Here is a 17,247-nt window from a genome sequence, read left to right as displayed (position 1 = left end):
TTCAACTGTATATGTCGCAAAGATAATCCAGATATGAGATGTTCCGTGATAATTCCCAGTTACGTTGGCCCGGCCAACAGGCAAACCTCCTTCGACTCTAGATGTCCAGATCATGGATATCCTAACGATAGCTCAACTCGGGGTTCGCTCTGAAGTTACATCGACATCGGCATTCCGGTACTGGACACTCAACGTGTCTAGCAAACCACTGGCGGGCGTGGTCCAGATGTAAAACATGTTCGCAGCGGAGACAAAACGTAGGAAACTGGCCAGCCATCTTAGACTCGCTCTTTTCTTCTGGCTTGTCGGAACGAGGAACGCCCACAATTTCGAGACAGACTACACAACGCGGGAGGTGTCGACCGCAGTTGGGACAGCTCACACCCGCATTGATGCTCGTTGCGAGAAGCGGGTTTCGAGACTCGAGAGCTGATGCTGCTTGCGCAGAAGAGGCACCGCCAAGATGCGGTGGCTGATTGGCGTTATTTGCGAGTGATGTCTCAGCATCGCAGAAAACACAGCGGAGGGCAATCTGGCGAGAAGGTGGTTTCAATTTGGGAATGCCGTCCCGTTTTGATCGCTTCGTTGACTCGACGTCAAACTTTGTGCGCTGGAAGAAGAGTTTATGGCGCTGAAGATGGGCCCGGTAAGTGTTGCGCCAGGCTCGACAGCGAATATCGTCTATATATCTCGGTGCACAAATAGACAGCACAAGGGTCGCTGTCTGAACGTCATGAAACTTTTGAATGTAGCGGGCAAAAATATCAACCATGGGTTCTGTGATACCTGTAAGGACGATGCCTTCTATATCTCCGTCTGCTATCGCTAAGGCGATTTGCTCATTGAGCCATTGTGTGAGCTGGTCATCATCAAAGTTGCGAATTGCAACGTAAACTCGATCGGAAAGGGGAAGGGATAGCTGGCTAGCTATGGCTGTCCAGTCACCTGTCGCAATTAGTGATGATATGGCTCGGAGGTAAGGGTCGGTTTTGGACGCAACATCTTCATCGAAATCAAGCTGTTCCTTGTTCTTGGCAGGCGTGCTGTCGCCGCTACCCATAAGCTGTAGGGCCAAAGACACAAATAAGAGTTCAGGATGCGCAGTGCTGGCTTTCTTAAGGATCTGGATGGCTTCCTTGTGATCTCCTGTGAATAAAGCACGAGCAGCAGCCATGGTATGAATGGTGGTGGGGTACTCAGGATCTGCCTTTCGATTGCGGCCTTTTGGATCATGTTTTTCTGAATCGCCCCAGCCGCATATTTCGAGGCATAGCTGACGGTGGGCTGGCCATTTGGTAGCTGCTCCGTTGAACTTGGGAAGATGATTCTTTTTGCAGAAGCTTGCGATGGTACGTTCCCATGTTGTGCGATCGGGGGGCGTTATGCCAGGAGGTAGTCGAGCAGAAGGATCACAGCCTATGACAACGTCAGCTGGGGTCTGGACTGTTTCCGCTTCTAGTGATTTACCAAGATTATTGGTCCATATTGAGTGAACTCCAACATAGCTGAGGTCAATATTCGAGAGTATCATCCCTCCATCATCAGCGTTGTCTTCAGCAGCTTGAAGAGATTAGCATGTCGTAAGAAAGAGTGATATCAAGGTACTTACTAGCGACCCAATCCCATATATATTTTACCCACGGATCGTCTGCCACGATGTCTCTGTTTGCTACCGCGTCGAATAGGTATTTCTCTCTAGCACGTAACAACATATTGTGATCAAGTACGTTCTGTGCTTCTCGAGGGAGACCTTCAGTCTCAGCCAGTGAAGCCAACAATGCATCGTGGATTTCCCGGCATGAGCCCAAGCTATCGGAAGCTAGAGACATCTCACTGGTCTCGCTTTCGACGATCTTCGTGTCACCAGCACGTGGCTTTATACCCTTTGGAGCTTGGAACTCATCTCTTACGAAGGCACGCAAGGCTCTTATTTTAGCTGCGACGGTAGAAGCTTTGTGAAAGGCCTCAGGCAGTGGCCTTGTGGTTGCCCCAATGTCCTCTATAACCACTGAAGTCATGTTATTTGCCTTCAGTAAGGCCTCCGTATCTGCCCGGACACTTGCGCTCTCTGGTCCGAATAATGGCACTTCTGACAAAGCTTCTTCGATAAGAAGAGGCCCTAACATATCGGGAGCTTGTGATGGTTCAAACTGCATCATACTGTGGTATGGGGCACCCTCTGCACGGTGTTAGACATGTCCAAACTGTCAAGGATTAGCTTGACTTACCTTCGAGACCGCGATGCGGTGCTGTCCATGGTACAAGTTTGTAAACATGATCTGATGTTTGCGATGGCTGTTCGAGGATTTCAAAGTTTCCATTGGCTCGTAGAACAAGGAGTCGTGGACGAAGAACAGGTGAGCTCAATGTTACCCAGTCAAAGGCAACAATTCGATCATTCTTCCTTGATGTTTCGACATATGAGACGTCCATCTCATAAGACTTTTGAACTTGGAGAAGTTCCGGGTTGCTCGACCCAGAAGATGGGGCCTCTTTGTTGGTGTTCAAGACCTTGAGTTGTCCTGTACGAGATAGCACAGCAAGCAAGCCACGATGATCACGACAATATCGAAGTGATCGAACAAGGGAATACTTTCCCTCAGCCAGGAAAGGGTCAGAATCAGTCTCAATGACTCGGTCAAGACGCAATGCTCCACCCCACGGGAGTTCATCCTCCTCAATTGCTTGCATGTATGCATGAGAAGCCACAGGTCGAGATGTAGCTCGACGGTCCCAGATCATTACTCCAGGATGGTCCAGGGCAGACGAAGCAAAATAATTCTGATCAGCATAGTCGATTGTAAGATTGTTGTTGCACTTTGTTTGAAACGTAACAATGCTTGAAGGATCTGATGACAAGTAATATACGTCAGCTTGCGCAAGAATCTCGTTTCATCTCCGAAACTTACCTCGAAGGTCATGTATTCGAAGACCCTGAGCTTTGATACCAACAACAAGAGTTTGGGGGCTGTCTTCAAAGAATTTGATGCTTGACACAGAGACACTAGGTTCAAGGCGGGTTTTAGGTTCAGCAATATTAGTTGCATCCGAAGGAAAGCCTTTTGTGTTCTTGTCTATTGAAGACAATCGGCTGACATCCCAGATGTGAAGACATTGATCCATCCGCACTCTGTCCAGGCCAACTGCTAACAACCCGGTTGTATTGAACGCAACGGCTTGACAAGTACGAGACATCTTGAGACCCAGCTCCACGTACGCATTAGATCCATCGTCAATCCTAAGCAAGTTCACAATTCCACTTCCAGTGCCAACGGCGAGAAGACCGGGATTGGTTGGCGACCAATCGTAGGTTGTGAGAGGAGGAAAGTCATCGTGACGAGTGAGTTTCTGATAGTCGAACTTGCCAGCTCTTGCGTGACCAGTCGGTTCGTAAACCTGGACAACGCGGTGCTGAAGGTTGATATGAATGAAGTTATCATATGACGGGTTGGACGACCATTTGACGAGCCCTGGTTCGGGGCGATCCATGGTAGAGGGGATTTAGCCCAGTGGCGGGTTTTTCACATCAGCATTAGTCGATGGTTAGACCTTTTGGTAGTTGGGTTTGTCTTGAATGGATCTTCTTGAAAAGAGGTTGGCGGCGACTCTAAGTTAGCTTGGAGATGATTTCTGGCGATGAGTCGAACGACAAGTTCCGTGTCGAAGTACTTGAGAATGGTTTGATAATAAGAATGACAAAGAAAAGCCTTGAGGGTAGATTAATCCTCCAAAGTTCGACACTATGGACATCAAAAGAAAAGGCTCTCGATATATAAAGAAGATAGTGATTGGAATTGGATTCGAGGGTGTCGAGCTTAGATGAACCTCCCAGAGCACCTTCCCCACAAGCCCGAGCGTCCGACGCTACCCCGAATTGAGACGTGCTTGATAAGATACTGTAGCAAGTCCCCGCTAGCACAGGAAGGGGAAAAAAAGTTGACCATCTTGTAATTCTTTAACATATTCAGCCTTCACTTCGAGTCTCTTCTGAACCTTCTTTTCGCAATCCTACTTCTTTGTTCCCTCGTAATCCTCGCACGAGCCATATATCGTCACCATGGGGCAAAAGAGAGAATATTCAGAGATTGGGTCTCCCGAGCCTCGCAATCGTCCATCATTCAATGGTGCAAAGAAGCACAAGTCGAGCAAGTCAAAGCACCGACCGAACGAAGGAACTTCAACATGGGCCAAGAAGCGAACGCGCACTATCGAACGACTCCTGAACCGAAACCAAGAACTTCCCGCCAACGTGCGCAATGATCTCGAACGAGAACTGGGCGCTCTCAAGTCGACAGTCTCAGACAAGAGCTTCCAGAAGCTACGAAGTGCCATGATATCGAAATATCACATGGTTCGCTTCTTTGGTAAGATTTTCTCTGGGCTTCATTCTCTGCTCAGAAAGAATGCTGACATGGCGCGACTCAGAGCGAAAGAAGGCATCGCGATTAGCGAAACAGCTGCGCAAAAGGATTGAAGAGACCGAATCTACAGAAACGGACGAGATCGAGGCATTGAAGCGTGACTTGCACGTTGCCGAGGTGGACGAGGCGTACACACAACACTTTCCCCATGCCGAACCCTACATCAGCCTGTACACCAGCGCCAGATCAGAAAAGGAAGACGAAGATAAAGATGATGACAAACTTGACTACACGCCACTCAAGCATAGGGGTCTGCTACATACAGAGCGACCGCTAATCTGGTCGGAGATTGAACAGGCGATGAAGGGTGGCCCCCACGCGCTGCGAAATCTAAGAGAGAGACGGCCAGCTGAGCTCCCACAAGAAGCACAGTCAGAGCGCCGTCAGAACAAGCCCAAGGCAACGACCACAGACGAGGCAAAGGCGCAGCCAAAGCCACAGGCCACAAAGGAAAAGCCTGCACCCTTCGCCAAGGGCAAGGGCAAAGCAGGGGCTGCTCCGAAGAACCGCAGAGAACGCAGATTACAAGAGCGTCAGGCTGCACAGCCAGTCGTCAAGAGTGATGATGATGATAGTGACGAGGGCGGTTTCTTTGAAGAGGATTAAGTATGCCTTGGGGAGACTGATAGAATGGCATGGCTTGGAGAGAGTTTTTCCAAAGTGCATCAAGTGTTGGTAGATACCCTGCGACACTGATGGGTCGACCATTGTTGGACCTATCTATAGCATAACCAACACAATCAATCAAGCGTTGTTAAGTTCGGGTTTTCAGAGCCTGGTTCTGTATCAACTCCTCTATGTGTTTCAATCGGCCCACCTCCACTATAGTTGGCCAGAAAAATAGACCCCTCACAGCCACTATCACCACGTTCACCACCAACTCAATCACCTAATTGTAAGCGCTTTCTTCCTGAAAGGCCGCAGATGTGCTGCACATTTGACATCCACAACGATCCAATCAAATACTCTTCTGCTCATACATCGGCAGTAGCAGTTAAAGCCGGTCAAGTTAAGCTGCTCTGCCGATGAAGCCTGGTTGCCTTGTTGAAAGCCTATTGTGCTTCGCTTTTGCGATATTCTAAGAGGCATCCATTCTTCACTCCCGAAAGGCTTCGCCAATTCATGAATCACAGCTATAAATTACACAGCCAGCTCTCCACCTTTCTTCCTTTGCTTCACATAATCGACCGAGCTTCTCACTTCCCCCCATCATCTCATCTCAACGTTCGCCATTTCATCACACTCCATCTAACTACACCCTCAGCACCTAAACACTACATCAACCAAAGACACACTGAAAGCACAATGACGACTCAAGGCTCTCCAACTCACAGTGGGGGGGTTCCTTGGGATGAAATCATAAAATTCGCTGAGGAGAAAAAGGCCGAAGAAGCAAAGACGGGCAATCCTGCGCAGCTTAACAAGCAGCAGATCGCCGCCATCTCGCATCTCATCGAGCTTGTTCGTGACATTGAAGTGGAAGATTTCTGGGTTAGCGACTTGAATCGTGAGTTTCCCCGCCAAAACATGATCTTTCCTAGCAAGCTCCTAATCATGTCCGTTTGTCAGAGTACTGTCAGCAGAATAAAATCCCAAATCCTCAGTTCGCTCAAGAGACCTTCAACCAACAAGTCTCCGGCACACCTATCCCTCGATCCCGTGTCTTCTGCATTCTTCCTTCTGAAAACACGAAGTTCCCCCAGGAAGGCCGTGGCTACGAGACTGGTCAAGAGGTTCCAACTTTCAAGAAGGTTCAAAAGGCTAAGAACTTTGCTGCCATGCATGCACTCATGTACCTCCGCAAGGAAGAGCCAGCACCTCGAGGTAGCAAGAGAGCCCCTTCAGGATCGCAAGAGCCTCCTGCACATACTAGGATCAAGACGGAGGAAGACAACTCTGATGGTGGTGTCTCTATGGCTACGCCTCTTCGTTCAGGCGATAACAGCGTCCCAACTAGTACTCCTCTGGCTTCTGCTACCACCCAGGGCCCTACCGTTCGTGAGCGTGTCGCCGGTCTCGGTGGGCGCCTGGGCTTCGGCATTCCTGAGTACTATATCGAACAAGACAACGAGAAAGAAGACACTTGGAATGGGTGTCCTGTTTTCAGGCATGATGGTCTGATTCCGGAGGACATGGGTGTTGTAAAGGGGATCGTGGGAAGACAGCAAGCTGAGATCTTAGTCGCGGAGAAGGTGCTTGAGTGGTTGGAGAAGGAAGGGAAGAAAAGAGACGAGCAGCTTTCAAGCATCATGGACTCGACCTCCTGGGCTGTGCGTTATGATTGACTTTCGCTGTCTTGTTCATTTGGTTTCGGGGTGCAAAGAGACTTGAAACCTGTAATCAGTATACAAAAAATCAACAATCCGAGTTTAGGCTTCATCACACCAAAGGTGGTCTAATTCTGTTATTGAGTATTGATGTCTTATGACTTCTTTTACTCCTAGCTAGGCGATAGAGCGAATTGGGTTGATCTTGACTGAGGAGTCCACGAAATCAATGTCATTGAATGCTTTCCTCGTTGACAGTCGTGTCCACCAAGATGGTCCCGGGATGTCATATTATCATATTGTCTCTATAAACTGGAGGCCTTAAATTAATTTCTTATCTCTACGAGCCTCAGCGTCTACCACCCCTTCCTCCTCTTCCACCACCCTGTCGAGGACCCTTTCCAAGCGGAGGGCTTATCTTCAAGCCAGCTGGTAGATCAGCAATCCACTGACCGTCTTGCCACAGTACACCAACATCAACCTTACGCCCCGTCACCAACTTGAAGTACTTGGTGCTCAAAACACCCTGCTCGTCGCCTTCCGTCAGCAACACTCCATTGTCACTCAGCCACCACTTCACGCCATCCTTCAAGCTTGCTTTAACGTCGATCTCGATAATCAGCTCTGCATCCTTGCGCATTCCGCTAACGACGCCTTCCTCGGGCGTTCCTGTTGAGCAGTGGACATGGTTACGACTCATGGGCTTGAGGCCGCCGGACTCGACGATGCGTGGCCAAAAGTAAAAGAAGGATCCATGGAGGACACGCTCAGGGACGTTACCGCCCTCGAGAGTGATGGGCGCCAGAAGAGCTGCGGACTCAAGCTTGATGGAATGACCTTGGTTGGCACGGATGAGATAATCGGCTGGTAGGGTGGACTTGGCATCTAGGGAAGGATTCTTAACAGAGTTGGGCTTGAGTGTAAACCGTTGCTTGTCGTTGGATGTGACAATGGACTGGATGTCGTCAAACGTGACCTTTAAAGATCGCAAGGGGCCCCATGCGAGCTGCATAAGAGTTTTAGCAAGGCTTGTCCCCAGGAAGAGTACTTCAAGTTTATTTGATTCTCCCACGATGCACTACTTACCACAGCATCCAAGGGCGCATAGCCTTCATCGTCGAGTTGAATGCCAGCATTAGCTGCCTGATGTCTCAAGAGCTTGGACAAGGCCTTCGACACCTGCACCTCTCTTCCCTGACCGCCGCCGCCGCTGCCTTTTCCTCGTCCCCTATCACCTCTTGATCTTGGTGGTCTATTCTGCATCTTGTCCTCAACATCGATAAGAGCCTCGTCAGCCATGATGCCGTGTCTGCGTTGTGCAAAAATCGTGTGATGAAGTGGTTGATATGTAGTGAAACGGGTCTGAAGCGGAAAACGTGGTTTATTGGAAGTCGAAAAATTGAGAGGGGAAATACTTCTTTTTAATATTTGAGATGTCACGATGGAAGGCATGAGTCGAAATCCCATTCACTCACTCAAAAGATATGAATTCTTGTGAGAATCCAGTGGGGCCTACCCTTACAGACTGCCTCACCTGCATCTCGCGTTTCGGCCTGACTCAGCCTCTAGTCTAGATCAACTCTATCCGTATAATGTCGCCAAATAGGCCAATAGCAGCGGGAAATAAAATGCACATTGAGTTTCCTAACAGACTCGGATCCAGCAGGCACTATTGTTTAAACTTCAATACTTCCACTGAATGTCCTACATCCGTTTATTAAACTCACAGGTCTTTTACAACGACATCACCAAGGTCAAAGTCAAAGGGTAACAAAAGAGCCGTCACAAACGACCAAGCCACATCATACATTAAAATAAATCGGTATCCACATGCTTATCCTGATGTCCTCTTGACTGCCTACCCGATATAAAACAGATATAAAGCTTAGGCTCTGTCTTGTTTCTTGCGTGGCCACTCCTTGTGCGCCGTTTTCAGAAAACAAACCTCCTTCCAAACACCAAGATACTACCCTCCCTGCAAAAGTGCTGTCCTCTCAAGCAAAATGGGCTTGTCTATAGACAGTGCATGTACATCATACAAGAACGATAATGTAATTTGTCGTCCCCGACACTCGCCATGAATCGTTTAGCCAAGCCGGATGAGAATCAATGGAGGGGACAGGAAAAATGAGCTGTTTCCCGTGTAAACATATATAAATAGCAACGTCCGGCGCTCGAAACATAATGTATAGGTAATTGTACAGTCGTTAAATCAATGAAAGTCATTGGTCATTGGCATCATCTGTAGCTGCCAGCAGCTGCAGAAGGATTGGCGGACGCAATGCTATCCCGTTTGGGTCTCCTGATCATACTGCTGGTCCGATTGACCATTGTTGTTTGCCCAAGAGAAGTGTAGCGTTGTGCGCGCTCTTCAGCAAGCTTGTCGACAGCGCTATTACCGTGGTCTTGCTGTGTCGGTCTCTCCATGTACCTTCGAGGCGGTGTTGCTGTGTTAACTGATGGTGTCGCCAGCCTAGAGACACCAAGATTTGATGAAACAAAGCGCCTACGCGGGATGGCAGATGTGGTATCAGCTGACGGTGAATATTGCTGTTGCTGTGGCGTTTGGTCTTGTGTCACAACTCGAATCGTGCTGCCAAGCTCAGTAGGTGCTCGAGAGGGCGCTCGGAACCTCGATTCTTCCTCGCCTTCTTCGCCGACCGTGTTTCTACGGTTGCGGACGAATAAAGAGGTTCTACGGCCTTCATCAGGCTCCTCAGTACCAGCTCTTCTAGTTCTTAGTAGAAGCGATGACTTCCTGCCATCATCAGGTTCTTCGGTACCAGCACGGCGAGATCGAGAAACCAAAAGGGAAGAACGCCGATTCGAGATCGGTTCGATTGGTGTTGATGGGATTGCGTTAGACACGCGTGATGTAGGTAGAGAACTGCCATTAAGAATGTTGAGTCTTCTCTCTTCAAACTTGGACAGGGTTCTGGGGCTAGTAAGATGTTCCTTGGCAGCATTCTGGTCGTTTCTCCCAATGCTCTGTCGACGTTGAGAAAAGCCAGTAAAGGTTTTACCAATTGTCGGTGTAGTCGGCGCGTCATTCTGAGCAGGTGGTGGTACTTCAATTGACTGCCGCGGTATCCGTGTCTGGGTGGCATCCTCACCCAATGCGAGACAAAGCTCTGTTAAGCTGCGACACACACTCTCGGCCTTTCGTCTCAATTGGCGATCAGTAACGGTTGCGTTAGAGCCTATCGTGCTGGCGCCGCTCGAAATGGGTCCAGGTAGGCCGGGTGTTCCCATCATGGAAGCGAGGGCCATGGCATCGTTAGCAGCAGACTCCAGAGCCTGGTAGACTTCCGTGTCGAGTAGAACCTTGGACTTAGCAAGGGCGGATTGAAGAATTGAATGCGACTCTCGGTGGTGGGAGGACGTGGTGCTAACAGCGTCGGCATTCGTGTTCTGGTGAGCATTCTCGACTCGCTTAGGGGAAGAAGACATAGTCGTGGCTGTAGTAGTCGCCGTCGGCGGTCGGTCGTCTGATAATCTCGATACTGCGGCGCCGGAGGTCGAAGGCAGCTTACCAGTCAGTTCTAGTCGATGTATTCTTGATTTGAGGTCGTCTAGTTCGTCCCATACCGTGGAGGGGGCTGTATTCGACAAAGTCGATTCGGTTCCTTCAGCCCCGTTGCCAGCCTCCTGATTTGCTTGACGCTGGAAATCGAATGACCGGACCAGAGGAGAGGAATTATACGTCTTGTTGTGACCGTGTCCCATGAATTTGTACGCAGAGCCGCGGTTTTGTCCACTTACGTTGTTGTCAGTGACAGAGGATCTCCGACGAGAATACATGGAGTTTTCGGAACTGGGTTCTTGGAAAACTATTGATCGAGGTGTAACGGGTGACGGACGCATGGTTGAGGTCGAGCCTCGCATACGCCCTGTATCTTCTCCAGGATGCGCAGATGCTGCTTTTTCTCGTGGCAGTGTGCGATAAGTTGACATGCGAGAAATTTCAGTTGCCCTGTCATCTTCGTAGCCTCTGGAGCGTGACCGCGCAGTGTCTTGTTGATCGGAAAGTCGGCGCCGAACCCTAGGAGGCGAAGTAGGCTGATGTATAGGGACTACCGATGATAGCGGTCTTCGATGCGTAAATCGCGTCGCTCGGGACTATGAAGGTTAGCTTCCGAGCTGGGAGACAAATCAAAGTCGAGATGTATTTCCATCAACGAGTCAATTGAGTTCGTGGTGGATCCTGAAAAGTTTCGCGCAACCCGGGTGAACATGCACCATGGACAGCACATGGCCAGCATCATAAAAAAAAAAATGACGAGGAAAACAATAAGAAGCGATAGAAGGGAGGGACTTGCCACTACGCTGCGGGTATCTTCTTGAGGTTGCTCGTCTGTTTGACGCTGGGAAGCTTCCTCTCTAGCAATCTTAAGAAAAACGTCACCAGTATCTTCATTATCGAAGGCGCCACGACGACTTGAGGTTAAAGGAGCTGAACGAAGGGCATCATCATTGCCCCTACCCTCTAAGGCGCGCAGGGTACGGTCATGATTAGTGTCTTCGACTTCGTCGCCAGAGTCGTGGAAGCGCGGTCTCGAATTCATATCGAGAGTGAGGCTCTTGCGGGAGCCTGAAGATCGGAAAGATCGAATTGGAGGAACACGAACGGCGGTTGACGGCGATGATTCAGTGCTACTATTGGAGGTGAGAGGCGGTCGGTATGAGACGGGAGGGCGCTGGGAGGCAGACGCTCGCCTCTCATCTGAGTTGGTTCTGGATAGCGTCTTGGGCAAAATCAATTCGCGTTGGCCAGATGGCGATTGCTGTGGTGAATTGTCCGTTGAGGAGTGCCAAGTGGATTGACCTTCCTGGGCGGCTTCGATGGCTTGCAGGCGCTCAGAGTTTAAAGAGGGTGGCGGGCCAGTGGAAGAGGTGCCAGCAGTCGATCTTCGCGACACCAGTGGTCGCCGAGTCCGAGACTTGGAGGTTGAAGGAGCAGGATGCGGGGAGATCGCATCAGGTGCATGTGCGTCAAAAGATGCGGGACGCTTGACCCCAGGCGAGAGTTGGATCACCAATGACGATGGTTGAACCGAGGACGTCCTGGAATTGTTTTGCGAAAGCAGCGCTGTGTCGGATTCGTTGGATGACTTAGATTCGTTGGGCTGCGAGGACGAGGATGTTGTGTTCGTTGATGGGTCTGTGGGTGCAATTACAGGTGCAGGCGCAGATGTTAATGCAGAGACAGCGTGTTTTTCGTCGCGGTGATGCGTTGTCGGGTGAGAAGTGTGAGAATGGGTCGTCGCGAGAGTTGCTGGTGCTGGGCTAGGGTCGGGTGCTGTCAATGGTCCACTAACAGCAGCGCTCGTGGGGGACACTGCGCCTGGATCTGCTGATACTGTGGTCGGGGCGAGTGAGACAGTCGGAGTAATAGTGCTGGGGTCTGAATTGGGTGAGACAATCGACGACACAATTGAAGACTGCAGAGGAAGCGCCGCTGATGCGCTATCCGAAGTATTGGCAGGTGGTGAGGTTGGTGTTGAGGCTGATGCTGATGTCGTTGGTTTGTGGTTAAGGTAATCGCTGGTGCGGTCGTCCTTGTTATTGTTTCTCGAATCGAGATTTTGGTTTCTGTTATGGTTGTATTGGTTGCTGCTGCTAAGGGACAGGGGGTCACTCTTATTAGCTAGGGGCACGCTTCCACAGCTGCTGCTTCGCCGGTCAGTAAAGCGGAAAGCGGGCAACTTGGAAGAACTGTGGCTTTGCCGATGCGAGTCTGCGTGGGCAATGACAGTAGATGAGGAAGCATCAGATTGAAGATCAGTTGTGGCCATAGGAGGAGGCATATGCCCAGACACAGGCTCCTGATGCTGACTGTCAAGGCCTGGCTGGCCCGCACTGGTGAAACCGCCTTTTACAGTCATGGTCTCGGCCGCCGGAGCATTAGAGCATCCCAGCAAGTGCTTGCAGACAGATACGACGTCAATGGACTGCGAAAAGTCTCCCAAGTTTGTCGCGGAAGAGTTTCGTGGAGGAGAATTGGTTTCGCACAGGATATCCTGATGAGTTGAGAAGCCTTTTTAACTGAGTAAATGACCAAGCCGTGACGTATTAGTTATTACAATGATTGCATGCGGTAGTGCTCGTCTCAGTTCTGGGTCGTCTCCTAGAAAAGAACAATGGGCTGAGACAATCGAATCCCTATGACTCGAGAGGCCTTGATTTTGGTGGTTGGTCGTCAGAGCGGTTCCTCCGAAACGGGCGAAAAGAGTCAAAGAAACGTCGTCGAGGAAACCGGGGGAAGTGAAGTTGCAGAGATTGAAACAAAGAGAGGAGCCGAGGGCTTAAGTGTTAATACGATGTTATGATGTGAGTCGAAACCGCGGGAATTGAGTAAGGTGATGTTGGCAGACACAAGGAAAGAAAGAAGATGAAGTCGGTGTAGGTGAGGGGACGAGTATGCCCAAGCTGCCCAATAAAGATGAAGACGATGGGAACCCAGACGACGTGTCCGTCTAAGAGCAAGAGAATTGAGGAAGAGACTGAGACTGAGACCAGAGAAAAGTCAAGGTAGGCAGAGCAAGGCAAATGCGAGACAAAGAAGAGGGGGAGTTTCTAAAGGTTTGAATAATAGTTTGACCTCACGAGAAGCCGAGACGAGGGGAGACGAGAGGAGCACGACGTCGACAAGGGCTTTAAGATCCAGGACGGACGGGACGGTCCCTTTTTCGATCCAACAGCAAGCAATGATGGCAACCAAACTAAACAGGGGACCAACTCAACAGCAGAGATTTAAAGGATGAAGGTACACGGTTAAACTCTTGGCCACCTTGTCATGGATATAAAACGTTGCCGATGAGTGGTAGAAACTTTGTTTATATGATGGGCTATTAAGAAGGAAAGGCCTCAATCACAGCTTCAAATGCGGTCATAGTCACCAATTGCTGAAACATCCGTCATCACACGACGATATCATCGTTTGCGTGCTTCATTGACTCGCTCGACTCTGCGAACCCTGGTAAGTAGAGTGGAATCTGTGGATGCAGTTCTCGCACAAACGAGACCGGAACCATCTTTCTGGCTTGCAGAGCAAGCACATCACAAGCCTGGTCTTTTCTGCAGAAGAAGGGACAAGGGGTCGTCGCTCGTTTGTTGGATCTGCATGCTCCCTGAGCCTGCAGCAAACCTAGACGCCGTCGTTCATTGACACTTGATGCTGTGTTACAGTAACCGACAAACCATCTGTTGCTTTGGGGCACACCCGGCAGTTCATGGAGTACAGCCTACCACACGCACAGGTACAGAACGCATATGAGCAATGTTCATGCCCCTTTTCCTATCATATGCTCTACAGTTATACATATCACATCACATTGCTCCGTCAGGTATCCGTGATCTGTTAGTATCTGCTAAAGACAACGGTTAGACTACCTTATGGGCCGCACAGGTACCATTCCCACAACGGTCTGAGCTTCGTCTCGTCTTGTCCTTGAGCCATTGGGCCATTTCAATTTACGGCTAGGCAACCTCCTAATCCTCAGTCTCAAGCCCAATCCTTTCGCGGATATCAACTCCCTCAGCGTCCATTCCGGAATGCAACTCACATCCCTTGTCGTCATTTATTTAGTGGCAGAGCATAGGCCACCGTTGAATTCAACCACCCGATGGTCTAACGGTAAACGGAGGTCAGATATGGTAGCGAATCCATGCTCCAGGGGCCAGCCCGTGGCTCGAGGAGGCTGGTTTAGCTCAAAGAGGGATAGCCGTAAACTCCACGACCCTTAACTTATCCCTATCCTTGTGCTGAAACAGAGGCTCTCTGGGGTTCTGTCGTCCTGTGGTACTGACATTTTGACGCAGTGTCAAGGGGCACAAAGCAAACATGGAATATATATGATTGATTAAATAAATTGTCATGTTTTCATCCAGAGCAATAATTTCCAAGACGCATCCGTTTCGCATAAGTGTCTCTTAGCATGATATTTAATACCTATGAGCAACGGGAGTACCACGTAGCGCGGAGTTCCACATGGCTAGCAAACGGCCAAGGAACAAGTCCCCGTTGACGCGAACCATTCTGGCCTCGCTCGTTTGGAAGCCAATTTCTGCTCTGTTCCTGTTGCCATGGTGGTTGAAGCCAGCAAGGGTGTCCCCTTGTCCAATCCTCTGAATACCTTCAACGAGTAGGCTACGTCTGCGCGCCATAAATCGGAACACGAGCACTTTTCTCCGGTAAAACGGCCGCTCGCTTATTATTTCTGCAACAAAAAAGCTGGCTAGCTGTTTTGCTAACAGTGCAGATCTGTGTGTTTTTGCTTCTTCGTATCGTTCCCGTGGAGTTGAGGCCCTTATATCGATTGGAAAGGTTCAGCAAGAGTTGCTTTTAGAACAACAGCTCCTCTGGTGTCAGTTTGCTCAACTAATTCGAAGAACCTAGTGCGAGGTGTTTCTCGTCCTGTCATGGTCGTTATACTTCATCATGTTTGCTTTTTATTGATGCCTCCAGAGTCCTCAGGTGAACCTGCAAGTCTACCACAAAGGTAAAGAGACCCAGAATACTGGTTCCCATCAAGTCCATAGACACAAGTACACATCGTTCTACTTTATTATGTCTTATACCTTACCCGTCTAGCTGCATACAATCTTCCTCTTGCATCTCAGGCCCGTTTGGTGGTGTTATCAAATTCCACTGGAGAGAAATACAACAATATGGTTTTACACTAACAGTTCAAGGGCTCCAGGCAGGAAACGTGTGTACTTTATTGCTTTTATGTCAGTGATCCTTCAGTGCTCTTGTCATGATCTTAGCCAGACATCAGACAACGCTATTAAAGGTCAATCCAAAGTTTTGATGTTGGCGAATGCTCTACAGGGTAGGTAGGTTCAGCAAGATCATCCATAGCAGTATTGTTGGATACCTAAAGCCTCGGAAGCACAATACTACGCATAGCAAGACAAATCAAGGGGTATCTCGATCTATGGCGGGTCGTGTTCGCGCCTCCCCTTGAAGTTCCTGTCCTGTATTTATTCGTGTGTTCAGCAAGGGAAAGTGTTCGTACTGGCTCGCAGCAGGGTGTTCTAGTCTTCACTGGTAATATGTTGTCTAATACTCAAATTGTCCAGACTGAGGTTATGTGTTACATATAGCGTTGTCTAGTGTTATCATGACTCTTGATTTGTTTGGTGACGTATATGTTTCCATGTAGCATATCGTCATTTGTGTTACACGGGTGATGTGTTTGTTCATGGCCTACTAAGGGCAAGAACCTTCGAACAACATCTCACTCGCAGAACAGCTCCATTTAGCAAGAAACCCATGTCAACAAGAATTGTTCTGAGCGGGAGAATAGCCGTTATAGATGTAGTGTTCCAGCAACAAGGACAGGGTGATGGAAAGCAAAATGAGTAGCTTACCCTAAGCCTAGAACTCAAAGGAAGAATGATATAGATGAGGATTGAGTAACGGCAACAAGCGACAACGGATGTCTGTCTTATCTATCATCCCGACGGTCAAGAATACTTACATATAGAACTTCTGTGCATGGTAACCTTTGAAACATCTTCAAAGAGATAAAAATGTTATAACTTGCCACTGGCATCCTCTGCTTCGATTGCTCAGCCTGGCATAAGTCAACAAAGAAGCAATCGTAGTGACTAAGAAACAGAGGATGAACTTAACACCATGTATTTTCACGAGGCATTGATGTCCTCTGACCGTCGATCTCCGCATTCTCTAGACACAAATGGAAGCATATTTAGATGTCTATAACGTCCAAGGCACTCGCAAAACCGACGAATGTTATGTATGATACTACGATATAGACCGAACTTAAAAGGCCGTCAATTATACTAGTTTGAGTTATTGAGATCGATTTAATTCGCCGAGGAGACATCTATACAACTGCCCAATATATGTTGACATAGCCGTTAAGAATAACACTTTACACCCAGTAGGTACACAAACAACAAGCAAGCAAGTCACATGAGATGTTTGATATTAGCAGAGTTTTCATCAAATAAAACCTAGTGAAGCTTAAGTAGAACACCTCTAAACCCCCAAACTTGATCGGGTTCCTCGGTAGTGTGCTCACGTTGAACCTGAAACAAATGATCCTACACCCATGCACGGAAAAATATCGTTGCACCTGATATACTTCCCTAACGGACAAGCCAAGACTCAGTGTTTATTTCTTTTGATGGTGCCATATAATCCTGGGGAATATCTCCTCGATACCACATAAATGATCCATTCATACGCGGACTACGATTAGGTTTCGATACCATTACGTGACTAGACAAAGACGAGACCATATCCTTGCTTCACTATACAGAAATAACCGGTAACCTTGAGTATGTTAGTTACAGTGCGTAGAGGCAGCTCCCATGTATTAAGTTACCAGCATTCGGTATTATGTACGTGCGAGTCGGTCGAGACACGACCGAGGACCGAGGCTATCAACAGCATTCAACTGAGACCTCCCTTCATATGAGTATCTTTTGAAAGAGAAACTACGGTGTAGATAATAGAGCAACAGGCCAATTCTATATCACAGATCCCTACCAATGTTACAGGAGCCTCAGTTTCAAGTTATCGATTA

General features: G+C 48.8%; 5 protein-coding genes across 5 annotated transcripts; 2 read left to right on the top strand and 3 right to left on the bottom strand.

Annotated features, from left to right (window-relative positions):
• Positions 1 to 121: 121 nt before the first annotated feature.
• Positions 122 to 3,489, bottom strand: BKA55DRAFT_533912 (uncharacterized protein; the record flags this gene model as incomplete). Its single annotated transcript, XM_046189527.1, has 4 exons — positions 122 to 1,560; positions 1,610 to 2,179; positions 2,229 to 2,849; positions 2,910 to 3,489. The coding sequence occupies 4 exons, from the start codon at positions 3,487 to 3,489 to the stop codon at positions 122 to 124; spliced, it is 3,210 nt and encodes a 1,069-aa protein (XP_046054945.1).
• Positions 3,490 to 4,057: 568 nt separating this feature from the next.
• On the top strand, positions 4,058 to 5,027 carry BKA55DRAFT_533911 (uncharacterized protein; the record flags this gene model as incomplete). Its single annotated transcript, XM_046189526.1, has 2 exons — positions 4,058 to 4,364; positions 4,426 to 5,027. The coding sequence occupies 2 exons, from the start codon at positions 4,058 to 4,060 to the stop codon at positions 5,025 to 5,027; spliced, it is 909 nt and encodes a 302-aa protein (XP_046054944.1).
• Positions 5,028 to 5,726: 699 nt separating this feature from the next.
• On the top strand, positions 5,727 to 6,706 carry BKA55DRAFT_533910 (uncharacterized protein; the record flags this gene model as incomplete). Its single annotated transcript, XM_046189525.1, has 2 exons — positions 5,727 to 5,928; positions 5,991 to 6,706. The coding sequence occupies 2 exons, from the start codon at positions 5,727 to 5,729 to the stop codon at positions 6,704 to 6,706; spliced, it is 918 nt and encodes a 305-aa protein (XP_046054943.1).
• A 331-nt stretch (positions 6,707 to 7,037) lies between these two features.
• On the bottom strand, positions 7,038 to 7,987 carry BKA55DRAFT_589592 (KptA family-domain-containing protein; the record flags this gene model as incomplete). The annotated part of the gene is made up of 2 exons (XM_046194959.1): positions 7,038 to 7,694; positions 7,775 to 7,987. 2 exons carry the CDS (start codon positions 7,985 to 7,987, stop codon positions 7,038 to 7,040), a joined length of 870 nt encoding a protein of 289 aa, XP_046054942.1.
• A 939-nt stretch (positions 7,988 to 8,926) lies between these two features.
• BKA55DRAFT_589591 (uncharacterized protein) lies at positions 8,927 to 12,573 on the bottom strand (the record flags this gene model as incomplete). The annotated part of the gene is made up of 2 exons (XM_046194958.1): positions 8,927 to 10,807; positions 11,008 to 12,573. 2 exons carry the CDS (start codon positions 12,571 to 12,573, stop codon positions 8,927 to 8,929), a joined length of 3,447 nt encoding a protein of 1,148 aa, XP_046054941.1.
• Positions 12,574 to 17,247: the final 4,674 nt, after the last annotated feature.

This window comes from Fusarium redolens, assembly GCF_020744475.1.
Source record: "Fusarium redolens strain MPI-CAGE-AT-0023 chromosome Unknown BKA55scaffold_2, whole genome shotgun sequence".
In the NCBI taxonomy this organism is placed as follows: domain Eukaryota; kingdom Fungi; phylum Ascomycota; class Sordariomycetes; order Hypocreales; family Nectriaceae; genus Fusarium; species Fusarium redolens.
The sequence above is the reverse complement of the archived record's forward strand: the minus strand, read 5'-3'. Positions and strand labels throughout refer to the sequence as shown.